The sequence below is a fragment of the Gadus macrocephalus genome, chromosome 13 (genome assembly GCF_031168955.1).
Source record: "Gadus macrocephalus chromosome 13, ASM3116895v1".
Lineage (NCBI taxonomy): Eukaryota > Metazoa > Chordata > Actinopteri > Gadiformes > Gadidae > Gadus > Gadus macrocephalus.
Genome location: NC_082394.1, coordinates 19,073,633 through 19,091,132, shown reverse-complemented (window position 1 = coordinate 19,091,132; position 17,500 = coordinate 19,073,633). Strand labels below are relative to the sequence as shown.

Below are 17,500 nucleotides of genomic sequence, written 5' to 3'. Positions count from 1 at the left end.
TCTTTCAGGACAATCTTAGCCAACAACAACACCATCAGCAATGTGTAGCGCTATTAGCTTAATTGCATAATGACGCATAATCAGCCATGTAATGTTTGCTGTACTGTACTGTGATAAGATAAGTGGAGCGATCCCACACGATTCCTTTGTATGGATTTGAAGTGTGCGTGTGTGTGTGTGTGTGTGTATGTGTGTGTGTGTGTGTATGTAAGGGAATGTGTGTGTGTTTGTGAATGTGTGTCTTTAGATCAAAGAGTGATGCGTGTGGTTGTTTATCTGAAACTGAGTGTGTGCTCGTATTTTTGAATGTGGGTGTGTTCGTTTGTTTGTTGATCTGAGAAGTAAGGTTGTGATGAGTGTATGTGTGTTTACGTGTGTCTGTTTGTATGCATTTGTAATAGTGTGTTTTTCTGTGTGCGTGTGTGTGAGTGTGTGCTAGCGTGTTTGTATCTGTGACGAGAGTGTCTGTGTTCAATTGTATAGATGTGTGTTTGTGTGTGTGTGTGTGTGAGACACTCACCCCGACACCCCCACATGGTAGCATCACCAATCTCCGTTGAGATAAGATCGCTGCAGGAGACAAAATATACACTTTAATTACAGAAAGCCATTAAAAAGAGAGATATGGAGAAGGAGAAAGAGAGAGACAATGTCTTTGTGCGTGTGTCCATATATGTGTGTGTGTGTGTGTGTGTGTGTGTGTGTGTGTGTGTGTGTGTGTGTGTGTGTGTGTGTGTGTGTGTGTGTGTGTGTGTGTGTGTGTGTGTGTGTGTGTGTGTGTGTGTGTGTGTGTGTGTGTGTGAGAGAGAGGGAGTGAATGAGTGAGTGAGTGTGTGTGTATGTGTGGGGGGAGTGTGATAATGAGTGTGCATGCATATGTGTGTGTAAGTGAGTGTGTTTGAGTCTTTGCCTGCATGCGTTCAGGAATGGGGATGTACGTGTTCGTGTATGTGTGTGTGTGTGTGTGTGTGTGTGTGTGTGTGTGTGTGTGTGTGTGTGTGTGTGTGTGTGTGTGTTTGTGTGTGTGTGTGTGTTTGTCTTTGTGTGTGTGTCTGTCCGTGCATGCGTGCTTGTGTGTGTGTGTTCCCATGCATGCATGTGAGTTTGTTTGTCTGTGTGTCCATGCATGCGCGTGTGTGTCTGTGTGTGTGTGTGTGTGTCTGACCGGCAAGCTTGTTGCTGTCCAGTTTGAAGCGGTTGAGGGGGTTGGTTCCATACAAAACCACGTGTGTCTCTGAGTGGACGGACTGAAGCTCCTCCAGGGTAGCCTTTCTGCTGCGTAGAGGCTGCACACACACACACACACACACACACACACACACACACACACACACACACACACACACACACACACACACACACACCACACACACACACACACACATAAAGATGTTAGTCTCGGGAATTAGAAATTCAAAATTATACTTTATTGTATTTGTATGTGAGCGCGTGAGAGTGTGAACTCTGGTGAGTGTGAGTGCGTGTGACTGTTCACGCTTGTGACTATGAGCATTTGTGACTGTTAGCTTGTGTGAGTGCGAGCGCGTTTTAGTGTGAACGTGTGTGTGTGTGTGTGTGTGTGTGTGTGTGTGTGTGTGTGTGTGTGTGTGTGTGTGTGTGTGTGTGTGTGTGTGTGTGTGTGTGTGTGTGTGTGTGTGTGTGTGTGTGTGTGTGTGTGTGTGTGTGTGTGTGTGTGTGTGAAAGCGCGTGTGCGTCTCTCGTACCTCACAGAGTTGCCTGAGGCCGCGCAGCCGGGACCAGATGCTCTGGACCCGGCCTGCGTGCTCGGGGTGGCGGCTGTTGTCTCCGCATGCACACTGGTGCTTCTGCATCTGGGTATCGTACACAAGGCCTACACACACACACACACACACACACACACACACACACACACACACACACATAGACACACACAGACGCAGAGGCACACACGCAAAGATACATCCGAGCAAGCATAAACACACACAAACACACAGACACACACACACACACACATAAGTAAGCATAAAACAAACACACACACACACACACACACACAGCCCCACACACACACACACACACACACAGACACTCATTCGCACACACACACACACACACCCACACACACACACACACACACACACACACACACACCAACACAAACCAAATGCCTTAAACATATTGCCTTTCTCAACTACAAAGCGCAGAGTTCTCCTTTGAAAGTGAAACACACACTATCAATCAGCGCAAAACCTTTATGGAGAAAGGTACGCTTACATAACATTGGTCCAGCTATTGATCCCCCCCAAAGAAATACCACAAAGCATATGGAATAAATTGTATCATGATAATCATGAGGACTGACAATTTCGAATTTCTCGATTTAAAAACTAAACAAAAATGTTTTTTTCCGTGATCTCCCACATGGATGTGTGTCAGTGTTCCCCCTCACCGGTGGTGAAGCGGAGCTTGACGGGGGACTCTGGGCTGGCCAGGGGCAGGGCTGCCAGCAGGGCTGGAGGTGTGGAGGTAGCGGCGGGGGAGGACTGGGCCCTGGAGAGGGGGCGGTGGTGGGGTCCCATCAGGACAGGCAAAGCCAGGGGCTCCAGTTGAGCAACCGGCCTGCGCATCACCGCCTGTCTGTGGGGTTCCCAGCGCATCGTCTGCTCGGGAACACACAGGGAACGTATTTGAGGAGGAGTGGAAGTAAAGACAGACAGGAATATATTAATAGAATATGTGTCCCTGAGAGTGGCCTATGTGCTATACTATAACCACAGTGCATGTCAGTAACCGGAGCGCAGATCCGACAAACGGGGAAGGAACCATTCTACGCTCTAGAACAGACGTCTCCCGTGGGTGAATCTAAAGTGCCCTCTGGTGGCAAATATGTGTAGTGTAGCGGAGTAGAGGGTCAAATTGGAATTGTTGTGAATAAAATGATCACAAGCGCTTCATACGCCGGGAATTTAACACACCCCATCGGCGTACCAAAAAAAAAACGTATACCAAGTGTGATTCCAAGTAGTGGCCAAGAAAAAAAGACACCGACAAAAAGTATGCATTTGATGTTTGACCCCTGGCTGCCGAGAGTCAATTACATTTCAGCAGGACGCAGACATAACAGTATCGCTTCCATGTGTGCGCTTGTGCTGACATGAGCACCTGAGCGAGCGCGGTGGGGTGCTCCGCCAGGCTCTCCCGCGAGGACGCGTTGGACTCGGTGTCGTAGACGGAGTCGGTGCTGGCGGCGCTCTGTCTCCTCTGGAGGTGCCGCTCCTCCCCCAGCGAGCCGGGCTCCGAGCCGCACAGCGAGCCCGGGCCGGAGCCCGAGCCCGAGCCCGTCTCCTCCAAGTCCATGTCCTCGGACGGGATCTGGGTCAGACGGGGCTTCTCGCTGGGCTTGGGGATCAGCTGGTCGGCAGCAGGGTTTAGGAGGGGACGGATGAATGGATCCTTAGTACACTGTCTTTTTTTCTTTTTTATAATCATTGATTGTTCGTTTGACAATAACAACGCATGACTTGGTGATCAGAGGACTACAGGTGTTTTATCATGCATCATTATCAGTGTTGGGAGTTATAGTTACTCACTAGGCTATTTGTTCCAAAAAGTAACTGAGTTGGTAACTGAATTACTCTATAATAAAAGTAACTAGTTACCAGTGAAAGTAACTATTTGCGTTACTGTAAAAAAAGGAAGTTGCTATATGTCAAAGAATTTGGCTTTTTCTGAGCAGTTTTCACTTGGCCTTAATGTGTTAAATGGTTGAACGGCCCATTCAAGGCCCTGATATACTTCCAACTGAATTTTAATTTGCTTAGTTGTAAAGGCTGTGGAACATCAACTTTTCATCGGATTGCTCAGGACTCGCCATTTCTGCTGCTTCATATAATCTGTTTGATGTGTGAGTGTGCGTGTGTGTGTGTGTGTGTGTGTGTGGCGCGCGTGTCCTGGCTTGTGTGTAAAAACACTGGCTCCGATTGGCTACCATGAAACATGACTCTGCCTTAGCCAATCATAATCGCTTATCTCGTTGTAAACCCACCCGGTCTCCTCACTAGCAGTTTGTGTTTGGAGCCAGGGGTGCGTTCGGATTACTCCGTTTATTCAATCAATTCATAGTAAGGCACTGCATTTAACTTACAGTAACGGTAACGGCGTTACTGAAAAAATAACGCTGTTCTTTTAAACGGCGTTATTACAAACACTGTTCATTATTTAGGATATGATTTAATTTAAGATGATTTTTAATAATCAGCTGATCACCCAATCAGAATGAGGACTGAGGATGAAGGCCGTGCAGCCAGTGGATGCGGCGCGCGGTGCACAGTGACCTGAGTGGGTCTGAACCCGAGCTCACCTTCCCCAGGTGGGCGTGGTGCTTGAGCCTCTCCAGCAGCAGGCTGTTGTGGTACTGCTGCAGCAGGCGCTGGTGCTGGGGGCCCTCTGCGAGCCCCGGGGAGGCCAGGGGGGAGTGGCTGTAGGGCGGGGGCTCAGACCGCGTCCGGATCAGGGGCCTGTGGGAGGCGGGCCCCTCCTCACACCTGCCGTCGTCTCCCCCTCCCCCTCCCCCTCCCCCTCCGCCCTCGGATGGGAGGAGCAGCTGGTGAGGCCGGAGCTGCTGCTGGAGCTGCTGAGGTAGAGCGGACAGGCCATGGACTAGGGGAGGGGGAGAGAGGAGAGAGGGAGGGATGGGAGGAGGGGAGAGGGAGAGGAGAGGAGAGAGGGAGGGATGGGAGGGGGGGAGAGGGAGAGGAGAGAGGGAGTGAGACAGAGAGGGAGGGATGGGAGGAGGAGGGGAGGGAGAGGAGAGAGGGAGAGGAGAGAGGGAGGGATAGGAGGGGGGGAGGAGAGGGAGAGGAGAGAGACAGAGAGGGAGGGATGGGAGGAGGAGCGGAGGGAGGGAGAGGAGAGAGGGAGGGATAGGAGGGGGGGAGGAGAGGGAGAGGAGAGAGGGAGTGAGACAGAGAGGGAGGGATGGGAGGAGGAGGGGAGAGGGAGAGGAGAGGAGAGGGAGGGATGGGAGGGGGGAGAGGGAGAGGAGAGAGGGAGTAAGAAGACAGAGAGGTTTCAGTATATTTCCTCAATATTTCTCCAATGACAAAAGGACAATGTAGCATTTGAGGGGGGTGCAGTAGGGGGCACCTTTGATTCATATGTTTTTAAATAAAACAAACATGTGAAAAATGTGCATGGCTGGTTGCAGTGGCGATAGTAATCCAGCGGCGGCGCTGCGCCACTACTCGATGTGGGGGCATTACTGGCACTGAACTGACACAAGAGGGCGCTTTTGCTCCGTGTTGATATATCGCGACCAAACCCAATGTAGTTACTGATCTTATGAAGGATAACAAGAGGACACCCTTAACACCTGTAACAACCATGGAATGATGCTCTTGCTGTTAAGCTCTAATATGCTTTGCATTTGTTTCAATGGCAATGGGACTATATATTGGTAACCTGACTTTAACTGTGTTATTTTGACTCTTAGAACTAAGAAAACCCCTAAACAAATATAACATATTATTTTATTAGAATAATAATCATCATAATCATCATCATAAAAATAATAAAAACAATAATAATTATTAGTAGTGGTAGTTTAACTACTATTAATATTATTATTATTATTATTATTATTATTATTATTATTAGATGTTATTAATTCATATTCTTATTCATTATAACAATTATTCAGTATTTGTATTGCTATCTGTAATACTATTGTTATTAGTAGTATTACTACTAAATCAGTGTTGTGACTGATATTGTTTAGAGTATTATTCTGGTTCCACAGAGGTCTCTGGGTCTCTCACCACTCAGCAGCTGTGTGTGCAGCATCCCGGTGTGTGGCTCCAGCACCAGCACCGGCTGCAGACGCTGGGCCAGCGCTGGGTTCAAACCCTCCAGGGGGAGGTAGATGTGGGGCAGGGCTGACACCTGGAGACCCCTGGGCCCCATCAGACCGCCCTGGTGGCGGTCCACCTGGAGGGGGCAGAGGAGGAGAGGAGGGGGGAGGAAAGGGGCCGAGAGGAGAGGGGTTAGAGTTGAGGAGAGGGAGGGAGAGGTGAGGAGAGGAGAGGAGGGGTGAGGAAAGGAAGGGAGAGGTGAGAAGAGGAGAGGTCAGGAGAGGGGGAGAGAGAGGGAGAGAGGAGAGGAAGGGAGAGGAAGAGAAAGGAGAGGAGAGGAGAGGTCAGGAGAGGGGGAGAGAGGGGAGAAAGGAGAGAAGAGGAGAGGTCAGGAGAGGGGGAGAGAGGGGGAGAAAGGAGAGGAGAGTCAGGCTCTACCACAAACATGATATGAGAAAACATAACATAAGGTAACCTATAAGAGGATAAAAACACTGTAGCCGTGCAGAGTTAACAAAGACCTGTACAATCAGAACCCTGTACTACTGGGTGTTAGAGGGCACATGGCTCACCTGTGCAGGTAGCCCAGCGGTAATGGTCGGCATCCCAGTTGAACCGGAGGCCATGGAGAAGTGGGCCAGGGAGCCGTTCTGGAGCAACAGCCTGTTGGCCTGCATCCATGGGACACAGGGCCAGATCCACATGAGTACATTGAGCTCATTCTTCTCTTAAGTCGTAGTTTTAGTCAGTTCTTACAACCTTTACAACCTCACTTTTAGGTCATACATGTCACTAGTCCTGAGGAGTGATCAACCAATTCGGAAGATAGCATAGCGGGTAGTAGCCTCGACCTATGACCTTTTCTATTTTATTAAATGTAGGATCTTAGTTCTTAAAGATCCCATTCAGTCTTAAGTTTCTTCATGAGAAATGATCTAAGATGAAAGATATGAAAATCCTTAAAACATCCTTGGTGAATAGCAGTTTTTTTTATCTGTCTCCGTGAGCCCAATCTTAAAGGGATATGCAGAGATAAATAAATTGGCATTTGCCTGTATGCCATTCACGAGTTGTTCATTCTGTATTCAACATTGTGCATCCAGAATGTGAGTTTGCTTGGTTAGCATTAGCTTTCCCTCAGCAGCTTCAATTCCCCTTCCAGCGTTACAATAGTGTCTGTGCTGTGGTTATCAGGCTACCTGTGATGCGCAGCTGCCGCAATCATCTTATCATCTAGCTGTGGCGGGGTAGGGTGAGCTGTCAGCAGAGACTCACAGGAATCTTAATGATCACACGCCTTGAAATAGTGCCAAACTATCTCTTTGATTGTAGACAAACTACATTCTTGTTGTGTGGATGTCGGCACTCGTTTTGATTAGGCAACTATTTGGAACCCAAGGAAGGAGCAATTGTTGACGGGGGGGGGGGGCTAGTACTATGGGCTGGTGGTTAATTCTTTTTTTTTTTGTGGGCCCCTAGAATCGTCATCACCTTTCACCCCTTTACGACGGCCCTGCCCATCGGACACTTTTGGGAAGTCATTGAAAATGTATTCATCTTTCCTTCATTGTTAAGTGTAAGCTGCTCCTGGAAAGAAAATGCTAAGCCAGCCTACCCCCCTTCCAGCCCCACAATGAATGAGAATATCACTGTAAAGAGAAATCAGTACTTGAAGATACTCAGCCCCTGAAGATACTCAGCGATCCAGCCCCTGGTCTTTAGATTCATAGAGTGTCTTTGTAAACTTCTGTCCACTATTTGGATTCACAGAGTTTTCCTATGCACTGCTGGTCAATGCAATGCCACTTTTGGTTTGGATAGAAGCATTTGTGGAAGAAAAATATTTGATTTATGTTTATTGACATTATTTTATATATATATATTTTTTTATATATATATTATTTTAGTCACCTATAATAGGAATATCAGTCTTTAGTTTAGGGTGCAATTGAAGGTAAAACATTTAAATAAGTTGTATTTCTATAACCATTTACACAGAGCTTATGTCTATTGAAAACCTTCCAAAGGCTCGGTGAAGCAGCTGATTGCAGCAGGCCAGTAGATTACATGGAAAACAGATTCATATTAATGTTTTAATTAGGCAGGCAGTGATCAAGTAACATGGCGCTGATATGCAGTGGCTCACCTGGCCTTCTCAAATCCCCTTGTTTAAAACATAGGCCACCACTTCTGTGCTCAGATGCATCATTTAAACAATTAGTATTCGCTTGTCCTGTCTAGAACACCCAATGAACTTGAATGGGATAAACACTTGAACACGGAAAATGCAATAAAATGTAAAATAAATGTGGTAGATACTGTAGATAAGTCATCCTCACCTCGTGGACCAATCCTGTGTTCAGTGGGCGTGTCCCAGTGTCAGATAAGAGGCTGTCATTAGGTGAGCTGCAGCCAGACACTGATGTGCTGCTGTTTGGGGAGGAATCTAACATACACAATCACACACACACACACACACACACACACACACACACACACACACACACACACACACACACACACACACACACACACACACACACACACACACACACACACACACACACACACACGCACACACACACACACAGAGGACAGAAATGCTAAAGAACATCTGAAGAGGTCTTAAAGGAAATAGGTGTTGTTACATTCCATGTTGCGAGGAAACGGTAAACTTGAACAAAACAAAGGTTATCTGAGAGAGGAAACGGGGGCAGTACCGAAGGCGTCGTGTGTCCTGTGTTTGACGGTCGGGGGTGCGCTGGCCTTGCGCTGCAGCGGGCTCTGTCTGGTGTTGATGTGCTTCTTCAGCTTCAACTTCAGAGTGGGCTCCGAGACTGCCGGAGCAAACACATACACATCAACATGTTGTACACACACACACACACACACACACACCAACACACCCACGCACACACGCACATATGCACACGTTCACACACACGTTCACACGGCCGTAGACACACACATTCACACACACACATAGACACACAAACATATATGGGCACGGGCACAGACACACAAGCACACACACACACACACACACACACACATACACACGCACACACACACAAACACATATATATATATATATGCACACATATACACACACACACACACACACACACACACACACACACACACACACACACACACACACACACACACACACACACACCATTGTTATTAATGTCCAGCATTCTTGTTAGATAATAATTGCATACAATCCTTGGTGGGTATTGGGTAAACTAAAAGGCTTGTGGTTTGGGAGCTGGTTGAACTGGATGATCCACCTTGACTGGGCTAAATGTGGATCATGTGCTTAATATAACACATGCATTAGCCTGCATTTCCCCAAACTTAACTGGATGACAAACGATGACCAAGCCCTGGCAAAGAACACTGAAACTCATGAGTGTACACGGCCACTTATTGGTGCATGTTTGGTCTGGCGCCGGGACAATAGGACCAAACAATGCAGTCAATCAGTGCCTGTCTCCTATCCGATAAGACACACAGCTTGCCTCGCGCAAAGGTGTGTATGTGTGTGTGTGTGTGTGAGTGTGTGTCTGTGTTTGTCTGTGAGTGAGTGTGTGTGCGTTAGTGTGTTAGAGAGAGGGAGAGAGAGTGTGTGTGTTTGTTTTTGAGAGCCAGAGAGAGAGAGAAAGAGAGAGAGCGAGAAAGAGAGAGAGAGTATGTGTGTTTGTGTGTGTGTGTGTGTGTGTGTGTGTGTGTGTGTGTGTGTGTGTGTGTGTGTGTGTGTGTGTGTGTGTGTGTGTGTGTGTGTGTGTGTGTGTGTGTGTGTGTGTGTGTGTGTAGGTAGGTGAGGGTGTGTGTGAATGTGTGTCTGAACGTGAGTGTAAGAATGTGAATGCACAATTTGTGTGTGTGTGTGTGTGTGTGTGTCTGAGTGTGTGTGCTTTGGCACTAAAGGGCTGCTATGGTAACCAGGGTAAACAACAGGATACGGACTGGCCAGTGTGTTGGGGGAGAAGGATGTACAGTAGAAACAAGCCACTCCCTCTGTCATTCACCCAGCATGTCGGCCTGCTCTCCCAACACTCCCACGCAGTTCATTTTACACATACCTTCCTGGCCTCTACATTATGTAACTACTTTGGCCCCTTTGTGTCTCACTCTCACTGTTGTTTCTTCTTCTTCTTCTTCTTCTTCTTTGGAGCCTCTCTTTCATGCCCCTAAGGCCTTGATGACTACTCAGCCTGTCTTAGCCGAAAGAACAATCCCCCCCACCCTCCCCCCCACTCTCTTCTTCAAGCTCTCTCGGCCACACTCCCTCACACAATGTAGCGCCAGAAGTGGAAGGGGTGTAACCTAATAAAGGTTTGTATACGTTTGGTAAATGATTACGCTGAACTTGATATCCTTTGACAATAAGCAGTTAGATTTTCATGTGGCTAGGAGTCCTTTCCACTCCGATTTCCCCGGGCAGCTGGCTGCACAATAAGCAAAAGCTCAAGGTGGAAAATCACCAGCGCCTCGTCTCTCCGTAAACAAACAGGGCCGTTCTCTCGCACAGGGAGAACCACATGAGGGGGAGAACCAGTGGCTCACCTGTCCTGCGTATGCCCAGATTCTGCCGCTGGTCAGACAGTGACGGCTTGGGCTTCGGGGGCATGTCAGGATCGGGCCCCAGTTCCCTAGGCAACGGGAGAAGCATGACATCAGAGTCTCTCACCAAAAAACAAGTGATTAATATTTGATCGGATGTTCAGTCCGTTGGTTCAACCAAGGTCAAAACAATGAGCTGCATGTAGATTTCAGTTGGATCCAAACTTCGTGTAGCTTACCTAGATGTTCTCAGTGGAGGACTTTAAAGGTATCATTCAACTCATCATACCTACCTGGAGTAGTAGGGCCTAACATATATCCTACCTATATCCTGAGGAGTAGGGCTCTACATATACCCTTCCTATATCATGGTGGAGTAGGTCTTCACATAAATCCTACCGATATCCTAAGGAGTAGGGCTTTACATATACCCGACCTATATCATGGTGGAGTGGGGCTTTACATAATTGTTACCCACATCCCTGAGGAGTAGGGCTTTAGATATATCTTACCTATATCCTTGAGGAGTATGACAGTTGTGGGAGGGTGAACTCCTTTCCTGAGCGACCTTCCTCATCAGTCGCTCTCGCAGCTTCTGCTTCACAAGGGGACTGGCAACAGCGCCTGCCAAACGGTCAACAACCCCAATGGTGAATTATGAAGGGACTTACTTGTTCCCTGCATACCTTTTTTAGTTTAGCATTATTAACTAGTGATTTTGGAAATGCTGCATCAAAAGTGACTCACATTGCATAACCTATTTTCCATTCATTAATGAGCAGGTATGAGTTTGACCTCTTGCTAAATGGAGCCATCTGCAGACATTGGAGACCAAACTCACAACCCTTTTGCAGGCAGTGAAACCCCCTAACCACTAGGCTATTGAACTAACTTTCCCTTTCTCCTTGTTTACTGAAACCCATTTGTCTAGCTCTGATTTCCTTCAGGACTACTCATGTGTCACGTTTGGTGCTGTTGATGTGTGCTTGCGGTGTAATAAGAATTACATTGAAATATCTTCTGAGTCTGAATCGGAATGAGTATGAAGGTTGTATCAGGATAACGATCTAGTTATCAGCGGAAAAATACAATCATGAAATGTCTCCACAAACATCAAGCCTATGGTCTAAAGTGAATAATTTGCCCTCTTTAAGGTGGAAAAACACTGTGTTGCCTCGTGCTGGAGCAGCCCTGGTGTTTGGTTCAGGTATGAAATGAATACAGAGTTCCCTCGACTGGGAGAAATGTACCGCAGCACCGCTGGAAAGCCCCCTAGCTTCACGCAAACATATGTGGTGTGATGACTCACGCGAACAGCACATAAACAATGAAGTGCTGCTGTACCAGAACCAACACAAAGACGTATTACATGATGGAAAAACACGCTGCGGCGCGGGACTCACTCTGCTCGTTCTTACTCTTGTGCATCAGCTGGCGGATCTCCTCCCGGGTGTCCATCTCTGCTGGACTGGGCTCATTGTTGTACTAAAAGGATAGGAACAGAGACACACAGAGGCACGGTCACACGTATTGACTCCAATTCAAAACGGATCAAACAGAATTCAGATTATATACTACAAAAATATATCATATATAATAATGTATATGCCTACATGTCCATGTAGACACCACATTCTTTGGATGGGATATTATTCACGTGTTTCACAGGAGCGCACTGCACATTTTAGACCTCACACCTGTCTGACGGCACCTCTCAGACCGCTTACCTGTACCTCTACATGGCTGGGGGAGATACGGGGGAACGGCTCGGAGGAGAAGTGTCCCAGAAACAAGGTGTGCGGGGGGGCCAGCATGTTGGCGTCGAGGCCCGGGCGCACCAACCTCTGGGAGACCCTCAGGTCCATGGGCTTCTCCCCGCGCGGGGGTAGCGACACCGCGGGGGCAGGTCTCACATTCACTGCGGAGACGGAGACACCCCGGGGGGACGGTTAGATATGGAGACAGAGAAGATGGAGCTAGTCTTAATGATTCAACAAATGAATTGGTGCAGGATAGAACTGAGACTTGTTTCAATTCTTTGGGATAGTGTCGAGGCGGCACACGAGCGCTCAGCAATGATACTTGCTCGTTGGGAACGCTGCCAAAACTGATTTATTGCCCGTTTTAATCTCAACGGTTTAATCTCGACTGTTTTACATTCAGGTAGAAATGGAGTGATGGCCAGGAAGCAGAGAAGAGGGGAAATACGAAAGAATGAGTAAAGGAAGGGATACTCTCTAGCCAAGCTGTTCACTTAAAAAAGTAAACACATGAGCTAACTCTAAATTTAGCATTACACACAGAGGTAATTGAATCAAACCTCAGGAATATCAAACCAGAAACAGATGCCTCTGCATAGGTGCAGCTGAGAGCAAGGGCTTTGGATTCATGTCAGCCCTGCTACGTGTGCACTAATGGGCTCCCTGTTTCATCACATGGTGTCACTTGGGACAACACGGCCCATTACTAAACAAACCACAACCGAACCCACAAGTGGCCAGGCGCACAGTACTACTGGCGCACAGACAGAGGCACAGACATACAGACACACAGACGTACAGTCTTACGGACGTAAGGGCGTACAGACGCACAGGCGTACAGACGAACAGACACACAAATGTACAAACGTACAGACACACAGCCTCACAAACACATAGACATACAGATGTAGATTTGATGACAACTTTTGATGAAAACCAAATGATCCCGTTATTCAAGAAGGTGTTAATCGACCCCCTATTAACGGGCCCACCTCTTGGCCTACGCCTGGGAGTCCACAGGAGACTGTCCCGCGTGTAGACAGCTAACACCTGCATCCCTGGCCAACATGGTCTCAATGGCTCTGCATGGAATGCAGAGCCATTCATAACAACTAAGGAGGCCGACGCAGCAGGAAACAAGACCCCTCGTCCCCCCTGGTTGGGGGGTGGGGGGGGGGGGGAGGAGGATATGGCTGGGGGTTTGGAAATGTACTGAAGCAGAATGTCTGAAGCGCATGACTCGTCATAACTCAAAGCCTGAGTGACTTGTGGACGTCTTTCAGTGGTTAACCCTGATAAACTGCATTACCCACGGTGCACACTGAAACGAGAGCAACACAACAATGTCTTCCGTTCATCTGCTATCACGCCCACTGCACCGGTCAATGCTCGTAAAATCGTTGTTCATCTAGGCCAGGTATATGAAGGGATTAAGGCACTAGGAGATAACATTATTAAAGCCACTTTAAGAATGTTATGCAAAGTGACAATTAAACAATATGTTCTTAATGCATCCACGTTCAGGACGTGAAACTAATTTATTTAAATTATGATATCTATGTATAACAGAGTGTATTTATAACATCTTCACTGAAAAGAGATAGCTCTTTTTGATGCGTCACATTCCTATCAATAACAACAGTGGTGTGTTCTGATTGACTTCTGAAGTACTGACAGGCACTGTTGCCATCGATCGTGAATGATTAAATAAATAGCTTTTTTCTTGCCTTAATCTCTGTCTTAACTCGATTTACTTTAGGAGGAAATACGGGCAGAAATTAGATATCATTAGCAGAATGACACAAGCACTCAGGTAAACAATGGTCCTGAAGGCAGATTGACAGCTTTGCAGAACCACATTATTTGCATGCTAGTCATAAAGGGTGACTCACTCGCATCAGATAGAAAGATAGAGGATATATATATATATATATATATATATATATATATATATATATATATATATATATATATAAATAGAGAGAGAGAGAGAGAGAGAGAGAGAGAGAGAGAGAGAGAGAGAAGAAGAAAAGGTATGCACACTTGGTAAAGTTCCCCGAAACAGAGACCCACTCACATACTCCTGGAGCTATAAGCAGAGAAGGACAATGTCCAACATCAACAGTGGCATAAGCAGATCCATTTGCAGAGACACAGCCGTCCGTAAGTGTGACCAGAAGCATACCATGCTCCACATGACTCAGTGAAGATACAGTGATCAGACCGGCGAGGGTGTGTGTGTGTGTGTGTTTGAGTGAGTCACAGAGAGAAACGGGTCAGCAATAATATAATCGATTGTGGTCTGTTTGTTTATTAGTTTGCATCATAAAGGATTTTGAATGTAGAAACACTATATATATCTACTATATCACTAATACTATGGTACATATACTGGCTTTGGGATTGAAGAAGTTTGAATGAAGATTAACACTTTTCCCTTAGTCAACTTATTGCCCTCAACGGGTGAGCCATGCCGCAAATGTGTCAATGTGTGAGTGTGTGTGACCAAGTGACCAATGGGAAATAAATACAAAAATAATTAAATAAATAAATATACAAATACAAATATCTAATATATTTTTTTATATAATATATATATACATTCAAGACAACTGATTGCCATATCTTAATGCAGGGTTTTTTGTTTGAGTGGAAAATCACTGTCATCATATTTACTACAAAACAAGTTTATCTTCAAACTTGTTTTGTTTGTCTTTTTACTTGTCTGAACCAATAAGCTAAAACCAAAGTAAACGGTTTGTACTGCAGAAGCTTTTACACAGTGTGTGCTTTGCACTTCAAGAAGGCCGCGCGTTCACCCTGCACACCGGAATAAGATTTACGACGAGGACATTGTTGCTGTTGTTGTACATGTGCCTTTGATGTTGGACGACTCTTAACTTGTTTTACTTTCTGCACTGGACACTGGCTGTGTCAAGGCTAATGTTCATCATGTTGTTCCTATTGCGTCTCGCACACATCACATCTCTCTTCATGGTTGGAGTTAAAGAGGGGAGGAGGGGAGGTGGGTGCAGGAAGCAGGAGCAATCCAACGGTTTGTGTTACCAGAAGAATGTGTTGCTTTCAAGGGAAATCAGACAAGCTCTCTGTGTTTTGCTTCTCAAAACCCCTAAACCCATTTGACGTGCACATGCGTACACATGCAGGCATTCACACTCACCCGAGGATTACAAAACAGGCCCCTTTTCCCTCTCAGAAGAAAGCCCCTTGGGTAGGAAGTCAGAAAGCCCCTTGGCTAGGAAGTGTTTGGTGGTGTACTCCTCACCACCAAAACACCCCGAAATAACGGCGAGAATACAACGAACAACACCTGCTGTCTATTTTCAACCATCTCCCCCTCTTCCAAACCAAACTGTGTGTTTTCATAACAACATGCGATGTATAAACTAGAGCCCAGCTCCTATAGCTCAAATGACCCAGCGACCTGAGCTATCCATTACCAAGTTGCTGGATTGTAATGTTGTCCTTCTATTCTCCAGCTACGTGTGTGGGATTACGTGTCTCCAGTGTCTCCACTAGAATAACTTCTTTAGTTCTCTAATTTGATCCAGACGTGGGGCGTTACACATTAGATTCCATCGTTGTAGTTCCCATGGTAATTATAGCACACAAATGGCTAAGTCCCTGCATAATGCAATGCATCCACGGAGCTGCCGAGATAGCCGGGCTTTCTTCTGTTACCTAGCAGGGCTTCAGAGCAGCTCTGATTGCCTCGGCTCGTCCTCCCATAAAGCGTTCGTCTAATGAGGTCACTTAGTTAGACGGCTGTTTACTTGTTCACTGAGTCATGTTAGGCTGGTTTACTAGTGAATTGTGTCTATTTTTAGCCCACATTGTTAATAATTGACCCATTTTTTTTCTACATGTTTTATTTGCAATCGGTATAATGGATATTGTTTGTCTGGTGAAATTTAAGACGCACGTACATATGTTTAACTTTTCTGCTTTTGAAATGAAAATGAACGTTTTCTGTGGCAAAACAGCCCTTTGAATCATTAATCTTGAATATAAATGAAACTTTGTTTCGGGACTAGCGCTGTGCGTTCTTTAGTGTCTCTTGGTTAAGAATAGCTATAAATAGACAAGGTTCTGGTTTCTGTAATAGCATATTTTGTTTCACAATGATCATCCGCTTTTTGTAGGGCGGAAAGCTACCGCACACCGTTGCAGTGCAAACACGCAAAAACACATGCACACCATACATTCTTGCAAACACATACAGGCGTGCATGGACACACACACACATTTGAGCAGGCACACGCATATAAACACTCACAGACGGGGACACACACACACACACAAACACACACATACACAAACTAACACGCATTCACACTCACACACACACTCTCACACACACACACACACAGACACACTCACTCACATACGCAACAGAAACAGGGACTTCCTGTTTCTAAAGTTAGTCTGCGCCATAACATCCTCTCAGTTCATTTAAGCAAGCAGAAGCATCTATTTTGGGGGAGTTTTGTTTCGTTGGCCCATTTAGGTGCAAACGTTACAAAAAGTCTTGCAATAGTGTTGATTTATCCTTTATGAATCTGTTCTGGGATTCAGCGTATTAACACATTTAGTGTTTCGGGATATGAACACAGCAGGTGTGAGACTGCTCTAATTAGACAGCACTCTACCGATATCCCAATGATATGCTTAAGAAAAGGGGATTCTAATGTGAGTCAATACCTATATTATGTGTACCTACTTCTGCGGAACCAAGTGTGCATTTAGAGACACTACACGGCAAAACAAGCACTTTAAAAATACTACAATAACTATTTTGTCACAAGTGCAGGGCTCACAAAGTATCCACTCCAAATATGCTCTCTCTCTCTCTCTCTCTCTCTCTCTCTCTCTCTCTCTCTCTCTCTCTCTCTCTCTCTCGCTCTCTCTCTCTCTCTATCCCCCCTCTATCTCATTCTACCCCCCCCCCTCTCTATCTCTATCCCCCCTCTATCTCATTATGCCCCCCCCCCCCTCTCTATCTCTCTTGCATCTAGAGGAATCCACAGCTGCTGGGGACATTGTGTCCCCTTGCTTGCCAGGCAGCTGGAGTATCAATCTTGTGCGTGTGTGTACATGTGCATATGTGTATCCACTATGCATGTGTACGCTCCCCCGTACCGCCCAGATATTAATAGTGTGCAGTTGTTTCTCTCAGTGTACACAGCAGGTCTTTGTGTTTGCATAACTATCATTTCGTTGAGTGTCTGCTTGTGTGTGTGTGTGTGTGCATGTGTATCGATGTGATTGTGCGACCGTTTTTCTGGTCACATTTATTAATAGGCCCAATTTGCTTCTCTT

The 17,500-nt window shown here is 46.3% G+C and overlaps 1 protein-coding gene across 2 annotated transcripts in view; it reads right to left on the bottom strand.

The window, feature by feature from the left end:
- The window catches only part of hdac7a (histone deacetylase 7a), a 42,707-nt gene that overhangs the window by 18,898 nt on the left and 6,309 nt on the right, over positions 1-17,500 (bottom strand). Inside the window, exons 1-15 of one of the 2 annotated variants that reach the window (XM_060070117.1) lie at positions 14,238-17,052; positions 12,128-12,318; positions 11,804-11,885; positions 10,913-11,024; positions 10,404-10,489; positions 8,552-8,668; positions 8,171-8,277; positions 6,404-6,502; positions 5,799-5,967; positions 4,343-4,641; positions 3,145-3,393; positions 2,432-2,642; positions 1,725-1,852; positions 1,166-1,286; positions 521-570 (exon numbers count right to left, since the gene is read on the bottom strand). In XM_060070117.1, the coding sequence (XP_059926100.1) occupies positions 521-570; positions 1,166-1,286; positions 1,725-1,852; positions 2,432-2,642; positions 3,145-3,393; positions 4,343-4,641; positions 5,799-5,967; positions 6,404-6,502; positions 8,171-8,277; positions 8,552-8,668; positions 10,404-10,489; positions 10,913-11,024; positions 11,804-11,885; positions 12,128-12,318; positions 14,238-14,343 (2,127 nt within the window). In that variant the 5' untranslated portion in view covers positions 14,344-17,052. Of the gene's footprint in view, positions 1-520; positions 571-1,165; positions 1,287-1,724; positions 1,853-2,431; positions 2,643-3,144; positions 3,394-4,342; positions 4,642-5,798; positions 5,968-6,403; positions 6,503-8,170; positions 8,278-8,551; positions 8,669-10,403; positions 10,490-10,912; positions 11,025-11,803; positions 11,886-12,127; positions 12,319-14,237; positions 17,053-17,500 lie in introns of those variants that run through there. The other variant, XM_060070118.1, reaches the window with a different exon arrangement.